At 34.5% G+C, this 25,318-nt stretch overlaps 2 protein-coding genes across 2 annotated transcripts in view; one reads left to right on the forward strand and one right to left on the reverse strand.

The window, feature by feature from the left end:
- IMMP2L (inner mitochondrial membrane peptidase subunit 2) overlaps positions 1-25,318 on the reverse strand; it is an 846,417-nt gene that overhangs the window by 428,059 nt on the left and 393,040 nt on the right. The gene's annotated exons all lie outside the window — the stretch shown is intronic.
- LRRN3 (leucine rich repeat neuronal 3) lies at positions 10,270-12,458 on the forward strand. The gene has a single exon (XM_058528417.1). It carries the CDS (start codon positions 10,271-10,273, stop codon positions 12,395-12,397), a length of 2,127 nt encoding a protein of 708 aa, XP_058384400.1. The 5' UTR covers position 10,270; the 3' UTR covers positions 12,398-12,458.

A 25,318-nucleotide genomic window follows, 5' to 3' on the forward strand; every position in this document is an offset into this window, starting at 1 on the left:
GATGTTTTGGGGTGCCATGTTTGGAATTATTTTTTAAAGAAAACTATCCTGATCCTATTTTGCTTTATCCCTATGGATCTCCCCACATAGCACAAGCCTCAAATTCTGAAAACAGCAGAAGAAAAAAGATAAAAAGCCCAAGACTTCCTCAAAATCTGCCCAAAGTGTATTTTAAGATTTAGAAGAAAAAAAGAACTGTGCTATTTAAGTTACTCCTGGTTTCTCTAAGAGAAATTCACTGCAAGGCCTACATTTTAATCTAAGCGAGTCAGCTGAACTTAGTTTCACGAGGGATGGAAATAGTACATGACTAGTTCAAGATCTGCATCAGTGTTCTTTGTGCTCAAATATAAGGTCTTGAACATGACAAAGACACAATAATATCAAATCTCCCCTCTTTTTTTTCTTCTTACCTACAGTTATTCCTATCAAAATGATAAGAGAAAATCTTATACAGCTTGAGAATTTCATCTGATTTGAGAATGAAAATATCAGAATCTAAGCAAATCATTCTCAAAGATAGTATCTATTAAATATAGGGGTAGAAATTGCATACATTTCAGTACATTAATTCTGTACAATAAAAAAATAATTTTGCTCTAATAAACAGACTTCTTTATAATGGTGACTCTATAAGAAATCTCTGTGGGATTTCCTAGAACATTAACAATCAATTTGGAAACAACAGTGAACATTTTGTCCAAACCCCACATTTTGTGGGAAACTAAGACTCAGAGAACAATATGATTCATCTGAATCATGCAGCAAAACTAGGCCTAGAAAACAGATTTTCTTATTCCAGATCACCTTCTCCAACACTCAATTGCCTTCTAAATTTCATCTGAGTAAAACTTTTCTATCAGAGAAGCAGAAACAATAACAACAACAAAAGCCGTGTACCCATCCAGTTGAAGGAAATATCTTTCTGAAAAGATACTAAGATGAATGGTGTTATGTTAATAAACATTTGAGAGGATGTAGAGCTTAGAGATATGAAAGGACAAATTGAGGAATATTAAAATTTTAAGAGTTAATTTGAGCAAAAATTGATTCCAATCCAGCAGCACCAAACCGGAAGTGGTTAGGAGGCTCCACTGACAGGAGCTTGCGAAGAGACTTCACAGAGAGAGTGTGGAAGCAGAGAAAGGGGATTATTGATTGGTTAGAGCTCGAAGCCTACTTGGCTGTCTGTGATTGCTTGTCCTTCAGTTTCAATTTCAAAACCTTGAGGCATTTACAGGTGTAGATTTTGGTTTGCTTACATAGGCTGCCATGATATCAGAGCCACCTCAGTCTTATGGTCTCCTTGTTTAATTAATTTAACAGTGGTTAAGACTGGACTTTGGAGGCAAAATGAAGAGATTTGAATCCACATCTGAGACAGTGTGAATTGGCAAGTCATTTAACCTCTTTGGCCTCACACGAAAAGTAAGGATCATAAGAGTGTCTACAAAAAGAGCTGACATGAGGATTGCCTGTGAAAATTCATATAAGGCATGAGACCAACGGCACAAGGGACACGTTTGCCATTGATATATTATTATTAACTGCTCCTACTACACCCACCCTTCTCCAGAGCATTTCCTTCTTCCTAGCCCCATGCCTTATGTGCTAATAGTTACCATAGAGGCTGAGCACTATCACACCACACTTGGGGATTCTTCCCACCTTGAAAGGAGAGAGGCTAATTTGCATTCAGCCAAGGTGAAAGGGGTAGACCTAACTGTGGCAGGCCTGTAGAATGAGATGATGGTGGGGAATTTGCATTAGAAAGAATGACTGAAATCTCTCCAAATTTTCAACACTCCTCTGAAATGAACCACTTGCAAGAGTCATTTCACCACTAAGGGCCTCCATTACCTCATTTCTAAGAGAGGATAGGAGCAGATAGCGCAGAGACTAAGGTCTTTGGAGCCTCTTCAGGATCAGATGCTATGGGGAAGGAAGGAGAAGCTGGGTACCATCTAGATCTTTCCAGATACCTGTCTCACCACACTCTCCTCCACCACCCCACCTCCCGTGCTGACAAGAATAGATCTTCTTTCCTGCCTTTGACTTATTGTGATTCTAGGTAAGACTTTATTTGAACAAAGGGTTTCACAATTGAAATGAAATTGAGAATCAATGGATTTCTATGCTCATTTCCAGCTAAAAAATTTCTATGACACCAAAAATATGCTAATTTTATATGATACAAAGTTTATTCAGGTGGCTGAAATTTCACTACTATAAAAAATCCTTATCTTTCATATTAGCAAAAAAAATAGTTATACTGGATATATTGTTCATATATCAATATTAATAGCTACTGACAACTGATTTTTGCTTCATTTATTTGATCAAGGGACCTAATCCAGGCAATTTACTTACCCAGTGGTTAGTTTGCCTCAATTTGATGACTAAAGTAACTCTCTTCTCCATTTACTACTGTGTAGATATAAACATAAAATGAAATAGGAATAATGGCAGGTAATTAATCTGATAGTATTTAAAAGCCTCATAATGACTAAAATTCACTGATCCTAATGAGTTAATGATGTAGGACCAGAGTAGTGAATATAAACTTGCGATTAATTAAATACAAAGGTCAAAATCGGATACGTCAGTTTACCCACAGCCATTGTTTAGACACCTTTTTAAAATCTTTCACATTCAGAGAGTAGTGTCATATAAGTTTAGAATGTGAAGGAACCTTAACAATCATATAATCAATTTCTAACTTTTAATGATCAGTAACCCGAGGCACAGGAAAGTGAGGTATCCTATCCACAGTTACAAAATCATCTAAAAAACCTGATCTACGCTTCATAACACAGGGCAAATTTTCTTCCCCTATATCGATTTTTCATTAACAGATGAATATTTTAAGATAGCATTCATTAAACTAGTTCAAATAGTTACCATTATCCACTTCCTGAAAGTTGACATACAAATTCAAACAATCAATTAGTTTTGAAAGACTGGAAAAGGTAAATATTCTCCAAGGGAAAAACAATAGCCTTTTATAGGAATGCATTTAGTATAATTCAACAATACCTTTGGAAAATGGAACCTTCAATTAGAATTGAAGAAAGACTGGTCTTACAACAAAGGAATATAAAGTCAGATAATGGGAGAATAGAATTTAAGTTCTTTATACAAATGAACTTAGCTAGCAATTTACTACAGAAGAAAAGAAAAAAACTGGTCTTTAATGTAGCCATGGCGACTTCTATCTCCACCACTTTTAAATCTAAGTATCTAAATGTTTCTCTTCTTCAGACTCTGTAGTCTTTATAATACACATAATGAGCTACAGGAAAGAAGCCACACTTTCTTCTCAAGATTTAGCATTGTAACAATCCATCTGAAATGTAGTGGATTTTAAATCTGCTTACCCATGTGTTTCCCCACTACTTCAGTTGATTTTTTACAACCGTCATAAAAGAACACAGAACATTCAGGTTGCTTCTGTTCGACAAACAAAACTAAGCATTCCCTCCTTTGTGCATCCACAGAGCAGTGCACATAGTTTTACTGTAAGTGACCTATACTGTGTGGCATCCTCCTCTATTTACTCCTTCAATGGCTGAGAACTTGATGAGCAGATACTTCATCTCATTTATTGCTGACTTTCCAGTGTCTACAACAGTGTCTGCCAAAAAGTAGGTGTTCAATCAGTGTTTCATAAATAATGAAAAACAGCTGAGGGTAAAGAATAATGATCTTTTCACCAAGGAAAAAGTAGCTTTTGCCCTAAAATGTTCCACATATAATTATATCTACAAACAATTTCTATTTTTAGATTAAAGAAATCTCAAGTTACAATGAGTGTTTGCAGGTATTAAAAATATCATAAGATATGAGAATTCTTAATATTGCTTTCTTTTAATGGCCTAAACTGCAAGGTTCCATGCTGCTGGCCGGAGTATAATTATACATATATGTATAATTTAAGACATATAAAATGTTTTAGGTCTTTGACTCTCCCTCAGGCAAAATCTACATGGAGAAGCCAATAAGAAAAATTAAAGATACTGTGAGAAAAATTCAGAATGCACAAAAGGACATATGCATTAGGAAAATTCCACATCTTAAACTACTTTTTAGATTTAAAAAAAAAGGTCTTCTGAATCAATTCACATGCAAAAAAAAAGCCTTAACTGCCAATTTATATCCTGTCAATGAAAAATAATTTTTAATCTTTCAACTTTTTAAAATCTTATAAAATGAAGAGATTAGATATGAAAGCACAGGGACTGATATAGGAGGCCCTCAGCAAATATTTATTGAAAGACTGAATGGAAGAAATAATGAAAGAGGAGACAGATGATAAGTTCTAACAAGGGCTGACTTTGAACTTGTATAAGTCATTCATTCAAATCATTTAAAAGAGCCTTTATGTAATACATTTCATTGACATGTCAGTTGTCATTCCTGGCGACATTTCATTAACATTATCTTCTGAACTTTTATAATATTCAATTATAATTTATTTTGCTTTAATATATGAAAGATTCCGTTGCCTTTAAAACTAAAAGAAGGTACAAGAATGACCTTCTAAAATAGTTTTACATGAAAAAACAACTGAAAAGAACAATAGTCAATTAGGAGCTGGTTCTTAGCTCCTAGGTATGACCACATTTCTGAATGTTCACCTAACAACAGGGAATCATTTAATGAAAATGCAGCTACCATTAGTAACATTTACTTGTACATGGATTATTTACCATATTTTAAGGAAGAAAAGCAAGATATTTTATCTACGTGTTATCTACTTTCCATCCATCCACCCATCCCTTCATAATATAATATATATTTAAGGCATATTGTGCTTCAGTCCCTATGCTAGGCTCCAGAGCATCTTCCCAAGGGACAGTCTTTTAAAACTCAAGTTGAAATATTGATTTTTTGAAGTATAATTTTCCTACTCTTATTTTAGAGAAAAAAGATCCCAGAAAATTGATGGAGTATGGGAAATTATGTAAGTATATTTATGTAATGCAAGTTTTCTAAGCTTGAAAACATTTTTCAGAGTTTATTTATTTTTCAATATATTAAAAAGAAAAGAAGTGGGAGAGAGAAAGATGGACAGAGGGCAGGATAAAAGTGAGAGGGTTTAGGGCATTAAAATTCTCAAAAAGTGATAATGAGATTGAGCTAGTCAGTTTATTTTTTAATGATATAATTAGTTTGATATTGTTTAAAAATTTTATACAGACAAATGTAAAAAACAAATGAAAATCTCTCCTTCTAAAATCAACACCACCATTATAATTATCTAGCCCAAATCTCAAAATAGCCAACAGCAGAAACCATTTTCTCAGTGATAAAGCGAAAAGGTAGCTCTAAAGAATAGCTATGTTTTTAAATTGGTGTCTGTAAAGTGAACCTCTTTCTGTTTTGCCAATGGACACTATGCAGTATAACTGTGATATTTCTACTTTAACATCAACATTAAGAAAAAAATTCTGTAAAAATCTGGTAGCATATTTTTTCTCTTTATTCTTTTCTGTGTTATTTGACAGTTACTTAGGAAGAAAAAAAAGTCATTTTAATCACTATTCCATATGCTATCAGCCAACACAAATTAAAGAAAGAGAAATTTGTCAGTTGTCATTTAGCAAAGATTTGTTTAATGACCTGTACTCTGGAGGTACTGAGCTAGGTATTCATCAACCCAACAAATGTACTAATACAATCAAATCAAAAGTAATTCAACACAGTCCTTACTACTAATAATCTCATGATCTAGTAAGAGAATAATAATCTAATAATCTCATGTCTAGTAAGGGAATAATCTAATGTCTAATAATTTTATGTCCAGTAAGGGAAAAAAGAAATGTAAAAAAATGATTAAGATAAAGATGAGAGATGACAAAGAATGAATCCAGGGAAAGCTTCCCAGCAGGGTTTGTGCTCTGAGGTCATGCTAAGGACCATGAGGTTCAAGAGGTCTGGTTCCTGGGACAACACACTCTTTACTAAAGCAGATATGTCAGGCTATCATTTCTGATGACTATGATACTTAAGAACTCTAATCTGACTTCTCTGCCTCTGATTCTCTATTTACAAGCAAATTGCAGATTGATAATTTGTATTTCCAAGTATATTTTTTAAATGGAGCAAAAGCAATGACCAGCAGATTCAGGTATTTCTATTCTCTTCATAGTCATATTTTTCAATGTAATGTATTGGCATTTTGGTTTTGTCCCTTGTGAGTTTGGTTAGTGTGAATCATACCCTAGTCACTATCAGTAAATTGATAAAATTAATTTTCTAAATTTGAAAATCTAAAGACCAAGGTAATACCAGACCTGCTTGAGAAATAAAATCACTATACTACCTTTGTTTTTTTTTTTTTTTTTTTTTGAGGAAGATCAGCCCTGAGCTAATATCCACGCTAATCCTCCTCGTTTTTGCTGAGGAAGACCGGCTCTGAGCTAACATCTATTGCCAATCCTCCTCCTTTTTTTTCCCCCAAAGCCCCAGTAGATAGTTGTATGTCATAGTTGCACATCCTTCTAGTTGCTGTGTGTGGGATGCAGCCTCAGCATGGCCGGAGAAGCGGTGCGGCAGTGTGCGCCCGGGATCTGAACCCGGGCCGCCAGTAGCGGAGCACACGCACTTAACCGCTAAACCATGGGGCCGGCCTTACTACGTTTTTATTAAAATTATTTCATCTCATCTCCACACATATATGCAATGTGGCTTACCAGAAAGAGCTGCAGGCCTAAAGAAAAACCCTGGGTTCTAATCCCACCCCATCATTTATTAGCTGTGTGATCTCACACAGATGGGTCTCAATGCCCTTACATAAAAATTAGGGGTTAAAGTACCTCCCCAACCTATCTCACAAGGTCATTACTAACATAAAATAAACAATGAATAAGAAAGGGCTTTGAAAACCAGAAAGTGGTAGGATGTAAGATAGTGTTACTTTCTCACTATCCTGCAAACAATCCATGCCAAATAGTCCATTAGTGAAAGCATCATAATCCAAAGAAATGAGAAAAAAATCAATCTTACAATAAAGAAAGGCAAAATTTCCATATCCTCTATTGTGCTTCCCATACTGACAATTTCTTTCTACAGACCTGGAGAAAGAAAATTTGAATTGGTTCACCACTTTAAGAACTCTCCTTATTTTCAAAATCTTTCAGAATAAATCTAGTTCAATGGGGTTGTTTCTGGTATATGGCTATATAAATGATGAAATAGGGTCAGAAAAGAGTTTCTAATTACACATAGATACATATTTAAGAAAACACTCACAGGCATAATTTCAAAATGAAATGCGGCATTAATAGGTTAACATCCCTCAAAAAGAATGTTTTACCTGTAACATTTCTAACCCTCTAGTCAACATAAAGGAGGATATGGGCATCTCTTTGCTTTGCTGGAGAAAGTAGATCTAACTGCTTAACTGGCAGAAGTTATGATTTCTCAGTTCTCAAGTGAGTGATTTATGGAACATGCAGAAATGTATTTTCTACTTTGTACTTAGGCTTTTTCTTCAATTTGGGTATAAAGAGGCAATAGATTTCTATCTTCGTTTTATTCAGGTCCCCCTCCTATGTGCTCCCATATTAGCTCTCACACTAAATTGTAACCATCTGTTTACTCCTGTTTCCCCTAAGACTGAAAACTTATGAAGGGAAGACACCTTGTCTAAGTCATCTTTTTATCCTCCAGCTACTAACCCGATAACTGACACATAGAAGGTGCTCATTAAGTGTTGACTGAATAAATTAAAGAATAAATTACAGATATAATATTAGATTGATTTTTCTTTAAAGTCTAATGTTCCTTTGTATTACACTCAAATTTAATCTTTGGATTTTAGTAATATAGGTAACAAGCATTCTGTGTAAGTAATATATTTATGCAAGTTAAAGCAGCTGAATATTGAAATTAGGAAATTAAACAGATGGAATTGCTTAAATTATATGTAGCAAAGATGAATATATACATTTATTAATTAATATAATTCATTTATTGATTCCTTCAAAACATTTCTTGAGCATCTACTTCGTTCTAATTACCACGCCCAAGAGCTGGGGATGCAAAGTCAGGCAGGCCTCATGCTCTCAAGGAGGCGGGTGCCTGGTGAGGGAAAGAACCAAGTAAATATTCTGACAGAGGTGTGTGCGGGGGCCAAGGGACCACTGGGGAGGGCAGCTAAGTACAACTCGGAGGGAGAGATTATAAGGAAAGCTTCCCAGAGAGGTGATGCTTAAACCAAGGTTTGAAAAAACAGCAAGAGTTAACATAAAACAAAGAAACAGACAATCCAGGCAGAGAGAAGAGGGTGAGGCACCCATAGTTCTACCAGCACAGAGAATGTTGCATGCAGGAGAACAGCAGAAGACAAGAAGAAATGTAGAGAAAGGGAAGAGGGACCCCCGATTGTGGAGGGCTTTGTGGGCTAAGGATTTATAAGGCATCTTCAGCGAACAAGGAGCTGTATTAAATTCTTTCCTCAAGGGGCTTAGAGACTACTTAAACAAACAAGGAGTAACAGCCAAACAGTATGGTAAAAACAAAAAAACGGGGGGTGGGGTGGGGAATTTTAGATCAGCAAACAGTTGAAGTAGGAAAAAAAGCAAAGACACTTTTAATTCAAGATAACTTAGTAGTTATCTGAACTTCATGATCCAGTTTTTAGATAAAATCACATCTCTTAAAATAAAAGGAGGAAAATGAGGAGTGACTTTGAACTGTAAATGTTTTACAATTTTAAAAAACAAGAATTTTTTTTTTACTTAAAAAAAAGAAGTGCTTCTAGCTTTCCGTTGAGACGACATCTCCAAATATATTTACCTCTGTCACTGAAGCACCCATCTTATCTTAGAGTCAGTCACCAATGCCATGATAAATGTCAATACTGGGCAGAGATGAAAGAAAGGACAGTATTAACAGACTGATTATTCAGCAGACCATTATTGCTGGTAGGCAAAAGCCCCAGAATGAACAGTCTAGCCAGGCTCCAGCTGTCTTGTACACTTGCAAGAACTCACCAGCAGTCCAACTGATGGAGCACATATCTAAAAGTAGTGTGGTATTTTAAAATATAGCACATATCAAAATCGGAACTCGGTTTTGGATTACTTATTTTTATTGATCAAGACATCAGTATCCATTTAAAAGAAGGAATATCTAACTATCTGTTTTACAGATGTAATAGAGTTACTTTTGCATTGTTAGTGACTAATGGAAGGTAAGCTATTTTCAGGGAAAAATAAAACAGGTAAACATTAATCTGAATTTCAGTAAGGAATGACAATATACAGGTACAGCTACGGCAAGTTAGACTTAATCTCTTCCAAATATTGCAAAATTCAAGTCATTTTGTACAAAGGAGACTATGGAGGGAAGTATGAATGAAAAATGGAAAATCCAGCTAAATACCACTACTTCTAGTTCATTTTATAATTTTGTTTCTAAATGTTGTCTCCTGCAAATCTGAGGAACCACAGGCTAACTCATTTGATTGTAACTGAACAGTATTATTTACTTATAACCTTTGAATTTTTTCTCTCAGAGAGTAAAAAGAAAGCCAGCATTGAAATTTTTTCTTTTTTTTCCTTATAACTAATTGCCAAAGAGAATGACAAATATAATAAACAAAATTACAAGGTATAAACAAGTAAAGATTTGAAATAGAAAAATTCTGGAAGCATATTCATTATGTTTAATGTAACTTCAGCCTTCTAAAGATTCAGTTTGTCAGCCTGTCCAATATTTGGGCCAGTAACTATCGAGGACAGTCATAACAAGGATAAACTCATCAAAACATATTGAATTAACTGTAAATTCTAAGAATATTATATATGAGATAATCATAATTAGTTAAAGGATATTACGGTATTTTTTCCTTTGGACTAATTATTTTTCTCTTTCTTCTTTTATATCTCATTTTATTATAGTTAGCATCATGCTGCTATTCCTACAAGTACTGAACAAGCATGGGATTTGACTATTTTACTCCTAAATAAATGAATTGCTCAATTTCCTGTGACCATCTATACATACTCCATCTTCAAAAAGTGTATCAATATTCTATCATAAAGGAGACAGTGACCTTCTTTTTTCCAATATGCACGACATTTCTGTACAATGCAGTTGTGGCACGGGCACTTATTTCCATGAAGAAAAACTTTGCAGTTCTACGGCATTCATCATTTGACAAATGCAACTATTTTCCTTATCAATCAGCTCTCACTGAACTTACTAGCAGTGACTGCGGAATCCTGAAGGGCCCAATAAATTTCTGAAGAAGGAAGCTAAGATGAAGGACATGCCACTCCAAATTCATGTGCTACTCGGCCTAGCTATCACTACACTAGTACAAGCTATAGATAAAAAAGTGGATTGCCCACAATTATGCACTTGTGAAATCAGGCCTTGGTTTACACCTAGATCCATTTATATGGAAGCATCTACAGTGGATTGTAATGATTTAGGTCTTTTAAATTTCCCAACCAGATTGCCTGCTGACACACAGATTCTGCTCCTACAGACTAACAATATTGCAAAAATTGAATACTCCTTAGACTTTCCAGTAAACCTTACTGGCCTGGACTTATCTCAAAACAATTTATCTTCAGTCACCAACATTAATGTGAAAAAGATGCCCCAGCTTCTTTCTGTGTACCTGGAGGAAAACAAACTTACTGAGCTGCCTGAAAAATGTCTGTCTGGACTGAGCAACTTACAAGAACTCTATATTAATCACAACTTGCTTTCTACAATATCTCCAGGAGCTTTTATTGGCCTACATAATCTTCTTCGACTTCATCTCAATTCAAATAGATTGCAGATGATCAACAGTAAGTGGTTTGACGCTCTTCCCAATCTGGAGATTCTGATGATTGGGGAAAATCCAATCATCAGAATCAAAGACATGAACTTTAAGCCACTTATCAATCTTCGCAGCTTGGTTATAGCTGGTATAAACCTCACAGAAATACCAGATAATGCCTTGGTTGGACTTGAAAACTTAGAAAGCATCTCTTTTTATGACAACAGGCTTATTAAAGTGCCCCATGTTGCTCTTCAGAAAGTTGTAAACCTCAAATTTTTGGATCTAAATAAAAACCCCATTAATAGAATACGAAGGGGTGATTTTAGCAATATGCTACACTTAAAAGAGTTGGGGATAAATAATATGCCTGAGCTGATTGCCATCGACAGTCTTGCTGTGGATAACTTGCCAGATTTAAGAAAAATAGAAGCTACTAACAATCCCAGGTTGTCTTACATTCACCCTAATGCATTTTTCAGACTACCCAAGCTGGAATCACTCATGCTTAACAGTAACGCCCTTAGTGCCCTGTACCATGGTACAATTGAGTCTCTGCCAAACCTCAAGGAAATCAGCATACACAGCAATCCCATCAGGTGTGATTGTGTCATCCGTTGGATTAATATGAACAAAACCAACATTCGATTTATGGAGCCAGATTCACTGTTTTGCGTGGACCCTCCTGAATTCCAAGGCCAGAATGTTCGGCAGGTGCATTTCAGGGAAATGATGGAAATTTGTCTCCCTCTTATAGCTCCTGAGAGTTTTCCTTCTAATCTGGATTTAGAAGCTGGGAGCTATGTTTCCTTACACTGTAGAGCTACTGCAGAGCCACAGCCTGAAATATACTGGATAACACCTTCTGGTCAAAAACTCTTGCCTAATACTCTGACAGACAAGTTCTATGTCCACTCTGAAGGCACACTAGATATAAGTGGCATAACCCCAACAGAAGGGGGTTTATATACTTGTATAGCAACTAACCTGGTTGGTGCTGACTTGAAGTCTGTTATGATCAAAGTGGATGGTTATTTTCCCCAGGATAACAATGGATCCTTGAATATTAAAATAAAAGATGTTCAGGCCAATTCAGTCCTGGTATCTTGGAAAGCAAGTTCTAAAATTCTCAAATCCAGTGTTAAGTGGACAGCCTTTGTCAAGACTGAAAATTCCCAGGCTGCCCAAAGTGCTCGAATACCATCTGATGTCAAGGTATATAATCTCACTCATCTGAACCCATCAACTGAGTATAAAATTTGTATTGATATCCCCACCATCTATCAAAGAAACAGAAAACAGTGTGTAAATGTCACCACAAAAGATTTGGACCCTGATCGAAAAGAATATGAAAAGAGTAACACCACAACACTTATGGCCTGCCTTGGAGGCTTTCTGGGGATTATTGGTGTGATATGCCTTTTCAGCTGCCTCTCTCGAGAAATGAACTGTGATGGTGGACATAGCTATGTGAGGAATTACTTACAGAAACCAACCTTTGCATTCAGTGAGCTTTATCCTCCTCTGATCAATCTCTGGGAAGCAGGCAAAGAAAAAAGTACAGCACTGGAAGTAAAAGCAACTGTTATAGGTGTGCCAACAAATATGTCCTAAAAACAAACAACTAAACCTACTTCAAAGAAAAGCTCAAAACTGTGGTTGCGCTTTAAAAAAAGGCAGAGAAATATAACTTTCTAGAAAGAAGTTTAAGCTTCACCAGTGCTGCTCCTGACCAATGGAAATATGTACACGTTCAGCATTTTAATTAACTGGCTTCAAAGGGTACTGTGGCAACCAAATAAAATAATTCCATTTTCTAGAACTTTCATGTAACTTTTATGTCTGGACTACAGTTAAAGTGGACAAAACACTTCTGTATTTTTTTTTAAGTACATAAGAGTAGTTGAACTGAGCAATACCTCCTCCTGTGTTGTATTACACACATTAGCCACGAGTTTTTGCAGTGACCAGATAAACTTGAATTCACATGTGGTGTAATAAAATGGACAAATTCTGTAGAGTAGACACAGTGAGTATGTGGACCTCTTTTATAAGGAAAAATACATTTTGGATTAAAATAAATTGCTTTTGTCTTGTTTTTGTTTCTAAATAAAGAATAATTTCTGGGAAATGTTCATCTGACCAGATATCATTTAAATTATGTTTTTAAATGTGTTTTTTTATAATGAAATTTGAAACGCTAAGAGTAAGACACTTTCACTGGGTTTTGTAACTACATTTTTATGATGCACAAAAGTGGATTTTAGAAGGCACTTTATCAATATTGAAAGGCAATAATAACATTGTATTTAACCCTTTATTGACAAACAAATCCTTGAGGAAATTATGTATTCACTTAAAGATTTTCTTTTCTTAAGAAGCAGCTTTTGGAGTGGATTTAATTACTAAGTTCACAAATGTAAATCTAATATCTGAGGAACTGAAAGTCTTATTTTAATAATTAGTAGTAGCTCAACTTTAGGCTGCTTGCTTTGCAGAAAATATTGCCAAATTTTCATGGGACTTATGATCTAGGTGTAATTTTCAAAGCTTGCTGTGATTCTAAACACTTAATGAGCTTTACCGTGAAAAAAGCAAATAATCTAATAATTTGCTATGTTGCAAACTGTAGCAATGAAACATGTTCTATATGACCCCAAAAGAAGGAGGTTTATATACTGGTATAGTAACTAACCTAGTTGGTGCTGACTTGAAGTCTGTTATGATCAACGTGGATGGTTCTTTTCCCCAGGATAAAAATGGATTTTAGGATTTTAGAAGACTAGGATTTTCCAAGACTAGGATTTTAGAATTTTGCTTTAAAATATATTGGATTAGTAGTAGAAGAAGTTTATCAGGTTCCATTCCATAAAATTCTCCCTTTTATTTAGTTCACCCCAATATAAAAATGACATAAATCAGATAACTCCAGGGTTTGATAGAAATCCAAGAGGACAGTTTTGCTAATGAAAGGAAAAGCTTCTGAGACTAATTAGAGTAAAATAAAAAAATTAAGTGTGGTTCTCTATGACTATATTTAAGGCACCTAGAAAACACAGCTTCAAAAATTGAGAATCATTGAATTGAAGTTCCAAGAACATTATTAATTATTTAAGAATCCTATATAGAAAACATAAGGATTTCACTTGGAAAAAACAACAAAGATCTTTTAGAGTTTTAGTCATATTTACAAACAAAAACCCATAGTCATGCAAGATAAATGTATTTGTGTACAAAGGAAACATCCTGAAGCAATAAAAACCATCTAAGATAATAAGCCATACTTTTTATAGGCAAATTGCTTATCTCTACAAAGCTACAAAGTTTCCATGTTAATTGCTGCTGTGCCTGTTCATAATCAAGAACTTAACATTTCTTACAGTAGCTTGCTGCATATTATCAACATGTCACTGGCCTGCAAAAATTTCTAGCACTGCAGTCATATCAACTTATTTGTTAATACTAGACATTTGCTTTTGTGATAGCATTGACAATTTGTAATTAAATCCTAGTAGTTTTTGACAATGTGGAATGTAATTGCTATGAACTCTTTAAAACCAAAGGACAAACTGTGTTAATTTTAACACAACCAAAATATGAAACTTGCTAATTCAATGTGTTCCCCAAACACAAATTTTATAACCTATCACATAGAGGCTGACATAGAATTTATCAGCAAGACATGCTCATACATCGTAAGACGTTTCAGCACCACGGACAGAGCTTTTTAGAGCCAGGCTATTTGTCAAAAACATAGGAACTGAAATATGACCTATTAGGATGCAGGTACTGTATAGGTCAGCAAGAATTTGCTCAGGTATCTTGCATGTTTCTTTTAAGGCTATATTCATGAAGAACTATAACAAACATATGGTAAAGCTGAGAATTCATTTCCAGCTACATTTTTCATAGAAAAATAAGCACTGTGAATAGACACCTAATGGTGAATGCTGAAATGAAGTATTTTTGTTACAGCCGAATAAATACAGATGCTCAAAGCAAATCATGATCCTATTTGTTTGCTTAAATTTTAATCTAAATTGCCAGTGAGAGAGAAAAGACATTTGCTTCAACACCAAGAATGGCATTTCATACTCCCTATGTTACCTCCTAAATCTCATATAAAATTAACTAAGCACTGGTCAAAGTACTCAAAGCGTATAACTTACGATTTGGTAATACTACATGGATGCAATGGCAAACTTCACCTGTAACAAATAAAACTCTAAAGTTTATAACTGTATGAATGCCAACTGATCCCCTTACCTTGTAGGAGGAAAACATTTTTTTTCACAAAAATGATTTTAAAAGAATTATATATTTTCTAATTTATACTACAAAACAAAATTCAAATTTTGTGAAAATAAGCATGTCCAGTTGAATACGAAAATTCATAAAAACAATGTGGAGCAAAATGTGTAATTGTCAGCGAAGCCAAGCAACAATACGCTGCCAGTTATATGCTGACCATTTCGCGTGGAAAGAAATGAAATAGATTTATGGTACATATATCAGTCTTTTGATACTTATTTCAGTTATTAATTTTTTATTCTAATTAGATAAAAAGTTTTTAAGCAAAACTACATACTAGCAAGCATAAGTTTAAAATTATAATTCCTTAGTCTATCCGTTTAATTTTCTTTTGTTTATATTCAACAAATATTTATTGTAGGGCTCTTAGTCACTGGAAAAACAGGACTGAACAGGACAAATTGCTTACCATTAAGGGGCTTATATTCTATTGGATTACATTCTAGTTATGTATCACCATTTTCACAAATATGTGTTATCTATGTTACCTAGTAGAGTCCTAGCTTCAATCCATACTTTCACAGAATGATAATACTCAGAAAATCACAGATTTTTGTCTTGGTCTAAAATGTTTTACTTATCGCAACACGTTGATCTAGGAACTTAATTCACATTTATCATTGATTTTATGCACCAAATATATAAAAACTAGTCTAATACCATCCTTAGACTGGTTAAGTCAAGAGGCATGTCTACGTACCATAAATTATTTCCAGGCATAGAAACAGGGATAACTATTATGTTTCCTCTACACAGAGAGAATGATCACCCAAGAAATATGAGATGTTAAATTTAAGAAGGTAATCTAGCACTGACAAAATGTTTATATACTTAACGAGAAGAACCAACTTACTTTAGCCACTTTTATAAGATCTTCCAACAACTATGAAGGAAAACCTTAAAATTCCATAGATTAGCCTTTTACATGAAAAATTGGAAGTGGTATGTCAGTTACTAGTAAAGCAAACAATAAAAACAACTAAAAGTTTAAAAGTATATATTTGCTAAAGAAAAATTCCAATTAAATGTTCATGCAGCTATCACAAATACTAGAAAAAAATTCTTATTGTATATGTCACCATTAAGCAACATCTTTGGCTTCATCCCAATGCTGACATTCTAGGAGATGGGGTATAATAAACAGTGATTAAATTGTGGCTACATTGTCTTTGACCCAATCTCTCTTTTGTTTAACTTCCCAAAACAAATTATAACATATAAGTAAAAGTTTTTTTGGAAGAATATGGTTGCCACAGATGTTTACTATATCAAACATCCCAAATGGTCATTTGTAGATAAATCTAAACACAGAGACTATGATGATCTTCCCTTTCAGATAGTAATATTTTCACCTTAGTTCTACAGCCCCCACTTCTATAATATCATTTTACCCTGACTAATGCACTGCTAACTAGGTCATTGCTTGGGAGCACAGCAGTACTGTAGTAGAATGAAACAGCCATGCCTAGAATCAAAATGCTACAATTAGTATAATGGAATTCTGGAAAAAGGAAGAAACTGACTCCAGTTTCAACACAATAGTGGCTGCTTTCACGTGTTCATTTGAAAAGTGAGGACTTTATCTATTGTTAAGGCTGACCACCACCTTGATTTATCTTATTCCTCTGAAGCAAAGGAAAAGTAAAAACATTATTTGTACACAGGAATAAAACGACAAAATCAGAGTTAATTCTAATAGTTATAATCCATATATCCAATCCTAAGAAAAATTATTAAAAGAGAAATTTTAAAGAAGAATATTCTAGTAAAATATAGACTATTTCAAAAATCTGGTCTAAACATTCCGTTAATGATATAACAAAGTGCTCTTGAATTGATAGTAAGCATTTAGTATTCTCAGGTAATAAGATATCATATAAAATAGAACACAATTCCTTTTTATTCCTACTAAAAATGGACAAGCCCACAGAGATTTCAATTTACCTATTCTAGTTGACTTTACATACACATCAGAAGGCTCTTAACTTATCTTTGAAATGAGCCATACAATCAATATCAACTAAGGAGTTAGACACATCACAGATACATCAATGCAACTGTCTCTTAAAAGCAAACTGAGGTATTCAAATAAGTAACAAATTTGGAGCAAATATCATATATGATTTCAAAATTATTGTAGAGTGGCCCAGAGTAACAAAGCATCGCAAAAGAATTGTGGTTGACCTTGGTAAGCCTTTCAGAAGAATGAACTATAATGGCATTTGAAGACCTCACAGTACTTTGTGTGTCTATATTTATCTTTTCTAACTCTAATATATCGTCAAGAAACTAATAGCATTATGCGACCATTGTAAGGAAAATCCAGTTTCTCATTAAAACATATGGTTTGGTGTCTGAAGTTATTGATTCAAAATCCAATTGCGATATCCATTTATAATGTTTACCAGCCGTTGGAACAAATAATAGAGTAAGCTTGGGACATAAAGTGACCTTCCTAATCCTAGCATTGAGAGAATCAGAGTATAATAAAATAACTTCCCTGTCATTTGTGGCACGAGATTCAAGGCTGGTAAAGACAGAGGTAGTTCTTAAACCATCAGAAGTGCCATTATTAAAGCAATATGGTCAAATACACCAACAGAGTTCTTCAAAAGAATGCCATATAAAATTGAAATTCATTATCAGAACTGGGATGAAGTCAGATATCTCTGGTAAACATCCCTATAACAATGGTTGGAAAGAGGAGTCACGTATTCAATAAAGAATAAGAAATCGTGTCTCCAAAATAACTTGAAGGCTCTGGGATTCCCTTTCCTGTTTCCTAGTCAGTTAATCAATAAGCCAACATTCCAATATATAATTTTCATATTAAGTCATTTATTTTATCAGAGTTTAAAAAACACATTTACATAGAAAATGCATGAATTTATAAAATTATGTGATTCTAATTACCCAATTCAAACCCTTGAGTGTAAAAATAAAAATCCTTCAAACCATGGATATGATACAGAAAAGATATAAAAATAGAAAGAAAAAAACATTCATTTCTTTCTACTGACAAAATCTTGATCTATACAAATATATAGGAATTAATAGATTGCATTGAAGAAAGGAACTACATCAAAAGTAACCATGTGAGGTAAGGGGAGTTAGGTTTTCCATCCAAGGTATTATGTGTGTCTCAGTCCGGGCTCAATCCTGAAGTGACAGTGTGATGCTTGAGATATTTCCTGGCACATAAGATGCATAGCAATTAATAAATATGTTATTAACATATTATTATATTTGAATAAATATACATTAATTATACTTTCAAATATACATTGAATAAATATACATTTATTTGAGTAGCAAGATAAAAACTAGGAAAGAAGGAAGGAAGGAAACATTAACTGAATGCTGAATATGAACCAGGCTAACAATTTGCCATAGTCTTAAGAAATCTACTCCAGATCTAAGGGAGAAGAGGTATGGGAAAAATGAACATTTGCCATCTTATTATGGGTCAGGCACCCTGATAGATGTGCTGGCTCACTCTCTTGCTCGCTCGCTCTCTCTCACACTCTCTCTCTCTCTTTATATATATATATATTACAATTAATTCAATTTTCATAAAATCCCCATGAATTCAGCGTTAATATTCCCATTTTATAGATCAGTCTCATAGAAGTTAAGTAATTTTCTTTTCCAAGATAATAATAACATAGAGCAGAAAAACCAAAAGATACAACACCATAAGAAATAGTAAGACTCAAGCATGTCATAACCCACAAAAATAACTAATAGATGATACTTTGGGGAGGGAACAATCCATCAACAGTATACCAAATTCATTAATTGTGCTTGTTATCTTCTCACTATCTCCATCAACATGTTCCTTTATAATATCCCTATCTCAGTTTTTCATGAGAAATTGAGGAAAAAGGCCCCTATTTATCAACTTTCAGTTATTAATTGCCAAAGACAGAGCAATGAGCACTGGTTTATAAAAAATAAAAACAAAAACAAAAAAACCTGCACATATTCTTATAAACAAAACTTTAAAAATAAGCATATTCACTAAGTACTCACTGGGTGTAAGGCACTTCTAGGGACTTTTAAAAGGCTTTTCTATAATTATTTCCACGCATCCATATCACAGTCCCAATGTATAAAGCTCTTCTGTTTTTCAATTCCATTACAGAAAAGTATAGGATGGTCAATTATCTGTTTAACCTGCTTTCTGATTCATACATAATAATTCTGACCTTATAAGGAGAATCTTGCATAAAGAGTAAGGACTGAGGGGGAAAAAATTTCCCTTCAACCTTCTACCAACATCCCCATCCTCGCAAGTGCTGGTGCCCTAACACCAACAGCTTAAAGAGTCAGAAGTCAGTGCACTCTGATAGAATGTAGCTTTGTTGGATGACTTGTGGTCTATTACAAACCTTGGGTTTTGAAGAGTTCTAATATATGAATTGGTTATGAGGAGTTCTAATAGGTAAATTTGTTCTAGGAGAACAAAATTATTTAATATAGGTTAGATGACATACATTGTTTGATAAATGGGGCAGCAAAAAATATTAAATAAAAACTTGACACCATCAAACTTATCCACGTGATTAAAACCTACAGATGCCCGTATAGGAAGCTGACCATCTACACTTCTCAGTAGAAGAAACAAGGTGGTTCATTAAAACAAACAAACACTTCCATCAATTAATGAGCTTCTATGGAATTAAACTGACATACAAAAATAATTTTATGTGTAAAGAAGTTCCTCAGTATTCAATGAATTCTAATCTTTGCTTGCAAATATTTGAAAGTCACTATGCTGAACCATGTTCTCATTCTAAATGATATGCCCCCATTTTTTTTTTTTTTTTAATGAATTGTTTGTATGGTAGAACTCCTTCCAAGGAATGAGATTTGGAAAATAATAGGAGCAAACTGTCAAACAGAGAAGCAAGGAATGACCTGTTTTTCATTCATACATGAATTTTATTCATGAATTCTTCATTTATTGTGAATATACTATGTGCCAGACAGGATATTAGCTACTAGAGATTCAACATTGACTGTGATAGACAAATTCCCTGACATCATAAAATTATAGTTTACAGGTAGGTACCAACAAATGAATCTGGTAATTGTAATATAGGTTAATAAAAATACGATAGGCATGGGGATAGCTTACATGTATTTGGGGGGTACAGATTATCATAAAGAGGCCCAGAAAGGTTTCCAACAATTAAGACTAGCTTTACACCATCTCTCAATTAGAGAGCAGAGAAATATTGGGAGCAGGCTAGGGATAGTGTGAAGATGACAATAGGCTGATGAATTTGAATAGCACCAGAGTGCTGAGTAACTGAGAGAAAGTTCTGAAGAGGAAAAAAGCCAGAGCTGGCTTCACAAAGAAAAATGGAGAGATGGGTAAAAATCAAACTTTATTTGGTTCTAACCATGGTGGAAACTAATATCCCAGGGAAAATGACTAGAACAAATTTAAAACACCAAGACTAATTTATAAGGCTACAAATATTAGTTTTCCATATTTCAATCCTGTCTCCCACTGCAGCCAAGTCCCAGTCTCCCATCCAATCCCTAGTCTTCCATAGCTGGAAATATGAGAAGTGGGAAATAAAAAAGAAAAAGAAATAGGGGCCGGCCCGGTGGCGCAAGCGGTTAAGTGCGCGCGCTCCGCTGCGGTGGCCCGGGGTTCGCTGGTTCGGATCCCGGGCGCGCACCGACGCACTGCTTGGCAGGCCATGCTGTGGCGGCGTCCCATATAAAGTGGAGGAAGATGGGCACAGATGTTAGCCCAGGGCCGTCTTCCTCAGCAAAAAAAAAGAGGAGGATTGGCGGATGTTAGCACAGGGCTGATCTCCTCACAAAAAAAAAAAAAAAAGAAAAAGAAAAAGAAATAGACATACGCACTCTCTATACACTACCCTCTCAGGCCTTCCCTAATCTGAAACCACACCACACACACACACACACACACACATGTCCCTCACAAGCATACACTCAGACACACATCTTTCAAGTTCAGGGTTAGTATAGTCCATTATTTGCAAGATATCCTAATGAAATTATCAGAGGGTCAAAATGCCACTCCAGCTCTCCACTGTCACCCCAGAGGGCAAACAAAAGAAAAAAGCATTTCATTCTGGGTATTCTGAATGGTATTCTGGGCATTTTGTACATAAAAACCCCAATGTAATATAAAATTAGGGTCCAAGTTTTGAATCTAAGACTGTTGCAGTTCTATTTGTACTTTTAATTGTATTTCTCTTTTATAAATTTCACAAATATGTTACGTAGAGTTTAATAAGTATATAAGCATAAAAATAGATGCAGGAAAATCAAGAAAAAATAGTGTCTCATTTCTTTGGACTATGTTTTCCATAATACCAGACACAGTTCTAACTGGATCTCATAGGTATCACTTTCCTAAAACAATAGAAAAAACATTGTCCTCTATTATATGTTTCCAATTGAGACCTTGAACTCAAAATAACTTAACATAGGAAAGAGTATTTGTAGAAGTACTGACCCACATGAATTTGACACATTCTAGATTTTCTATAGTTTCTCACCACTGTGCTCTCTTAAGAAAAAATTTTTTAAGATTGTCTAATATAGGCTACTAGAGTAAAGAAGTCTATTATGTCACAATAATTTAAAGTTCTATTTCGAAAATGTACTTAAAAATTAATAGAGGAGATAAGCATTAATAGACATAATAAACATAATAGAACATAACAGACCTAATAAACATAATAGAAGAGATAAGCATTAGCATAAAAATTTGGAGATACTTTTGCTATTAAATTTTCTTGAAAGTATAATACAAAGACAATAAAATTAGTTATTTTTCAATTCTTCAATATCTTTTATTTGAAAACTTTGTTGGAAATTTTCACCCAAAACCAAGGGGGAAATTCCAAACAGAAAATAAACTAGGTAAAAGCACATCCACCTTCCCACGATATTTAAAACGCTGGTGTCTCAGTACACCCAGAAAGCCTTTTACAATATCCTAATACTCGCTCCTAATTTGTGGAGAGGACTCCAGCTCACCATGGCAGCTGTGTCTGTTCCATTTCTCTCTGAGATAGATAATATAGAGAAGGGCAAGGTAGTCTTTAGACAAAATGATTACTAAGTAAGTGGAACAACAGAGTTATTTTTATTTTATTGATAAGAGTAACTCTGCCCCAGCACTAGGCTGTAGTACTCAGGCCAACTGTTTTTCAGTGTGAATACTCAGAACATCAGATAAGAATATGTATGTGGCTCAGCACAAACTGTTCTTTCATTCTTCAAAAAACAAGCCAAGTTTCAACTTCGCTCAAGCCAGAATATATAAAATACTAGAAGGTCTATGAGATCAGAAGTCCTAGATTTTGGAAGTAAAGTTAAAATTTTACACTTATGAAAAAGTTATGAAACTCTACTGATTACACATCTATAAAGTACTTTTTAAGATATAAGACATTTCCATATACATTATGTCTGGCACTTGAATATATTATCCATATCTACTCTATGATGTCAGAAAAATCAATCTAACCTACCTTGATGAATTATTGTTCATGGGGAAGGAGATATCAAATAAAATTATCATCAGACAAATTTGCAAACCCACTGAATCTTTCCACTGCTCCAAAGTGAACACTGTCAAACATCTGCAGGTGCCTTTCACAGTGGCAGCAGGCTTATCAATAAAGATTTTTGCTGTATTGGGAAAAGCCAATCCTGTGATCTTTAAATAATCTGGCTTCAGAAAGGAGTTTTTATATTAAACTTCTCCTAAAGTTCTCCTTGACTTGAAATCCCAAGCCTATCATCACAATATCACATTATTCTTTTTAAATATATTATTTTAAAATATGATATAATTTTATATAATTTTATCTTACTATATTTTATTACAAAAATAACTTGTGATTATTATACAAAATCAAGAAAATACAGAAAAGAGAACCTCCCATTCTCTCTGTCTCCCATATACACTCTTATAAAAGCCTGCCATGCTGCCTTCCACAAGCTTTATACTATCTTTGACTCCACCACTTTCACTCTTAGTCCAGACTACAGCTGCCCAGACTTTAAAAGCAGCATCAAAGACCTCCACTCTCAGAATGCAAGAAGGCTTCAGCGCTCACCCCATCATCTCCTCGCCAGCCTCAAAATCTCCCAATGACATGACTGACAGACGTCACCATCCTCTACTAGATCAGTCCCTTATATGTCAGCCTATTATATTTTTGAAAAGCTCTAGGAGTAACAAGATTTTTCCCCTCATGTTAAACTGAGAATTTCATTCTTTCTAATCTACATTAGTTTTATTTTAGGGAGCAATAAAAGAATAAATTTAATGTAAGTACCATAGGGCAGACCTGCAAGTCAATTATGCTATCATGTCCCTATGTTTTCTTTGCTCCACAATAACGAACCCCATGTCCTTAAAGCGATTCAGGTCACTCATCTCTGGAAATGATCCAAGTAATTAAAATCTCTCAAATACAGTAGCAGAAACAGAATGCAACCCTCCAGGTGTGCTGAACTCTAATCTCTTTATTTGGTTGGGGAGCAATGTTAAGCAAATTCCTGCACTATTTTCAACTGAAAGCAGAGCCAACTCTAGGTAGACAAGGGTCATCACACTTGATGCCAAATCTTGTGGTTAGCAACATCATACCATCATCACCAGCACTTAGTAAATGCTAAGCCCTAGCACACATATGAACTCATTTAACTCCTATAAGAAAGATTCTATCAGTAGCCATATTTCACATTATAGATGAGAAAATTTAGGTTTACAAAGTTTAAGCAACTTACCAAGACTTCTAAGTTTTTATGGGCAGTGGTGAGAGGGACTCGGTCTCCACGTAAAAGCAAACTGACAGGTTGTTAACTTGCTAACACCTACTATAAACCTTGGAATTTCTCATATGAACTAAAATGACCCCTTACATAAATGTCATTCAGCAGGTAGTAGGGGTGGGTCTTATGATAACTTAATTAGAATTAGAAATTATCATAAGAGCAGAGAATTAAGAATCTCTATAGTTAGAAATCATATTTCATCGATTGCATACTTTCCGAAGTGAAGCCTGACACAAACTAAGAACTGGAAAAGAGAAGCAGAGCGATTGCACCTCATTGATGCCGTGGTCGTTAGAGACATCGATAGAGCTATAAGGCTTTCAGTCACAACCAGAAAGACAATCCCAGCTACTCAAAAAGAAAACGAATGAAAGGTATTCCCATACATCTTGGTTATTTTCTTGCTTAACTTAATAACATTAGTAATCAAAGCCCATCATGAGTTAAGAGGAGGCTGGGGAGGAGAATATAGATTAGAATACTGAAAGCTTGTCTTTATTTAGATATTTAGCTTCTAAACTTGTTTTTAACTGTGTTCCACATTAAAATAAATATAATATATTGCAACACACACAATTTATTCTTACTCTGTGCAATCACACTGATATTTTCTATTCTATTCTAGTTCTTTTTTTAAAATGTTGGATGATCTACTAATTGACTTCATTAACTACTAATGAGTCATGACCTGCAATTTGAAAAATATTAAGCATTTACTAGTACAACTATAGTCAGAAATAAACCACAAGTCAAGAAATGACTGTGGAATTGCCATTGTGCGCCTCCTTTTTAGTAGTTATTAGTTCAAAGCTTCATATTGTTTCTATTCACTCCAGGATAACAAGAGAAACGAGAACAGAGGAAAAGATGGCAACAGCAGTTATTGAAGAGGTGCTATGTGAAGGGGCAGAAGAAGGTGAGCATGTTATATATATACTGAGGCTTAGAAGAGTTGAATAACTTGCTTAAAAGGAAGGGTTGGGATTAAAACCCAAATCTGTACGACTCCAAACTTCATAGGTTACAGAATGGCCTAAAGAAATATAATTAATATCTCTAAAATGCACCTGTCTAAAGATACAATACTAAAAACCTCTCAAAGGTATAAAAAAAAATCTTAAAATAATTAAATCAGGAGATTTTCAGATAAACATCTCATAAATTTCTAAGCAAGAATGTCAATTGGCAGATTCCACGGCTTTCAGCTGGGAACCTTTTCTTGAGTTTCATTTAAAGAAAGGAGCAGAGTATTAGGAGCAGGATATTCCTAGGGCTGCATAAGAAAGTACCACATGGTCTTCTTCGCAATGTCTCTGTGTCTCTGTGCTCAAATCTCCCTCTCCTTTCTCTTATAAAGTCACCAGTCATTGGACTAATTCCAGT

The sequence above is a fragment of the Diceros bicornis genome, chromosome 3 (assembly GCF_020826845.1).
Source record: "Diceros bicornis minor isolate mBicDic1 chromosome 3, mDicBic1.mat.cur, whole genome shotgun sequence".
Lineage (NCBI taxonomy): Eukaryota > Metazoa > Chordata > Mammalia > Perissodactyla > Rhinocerotidae > Diceros > Diceros bicornis.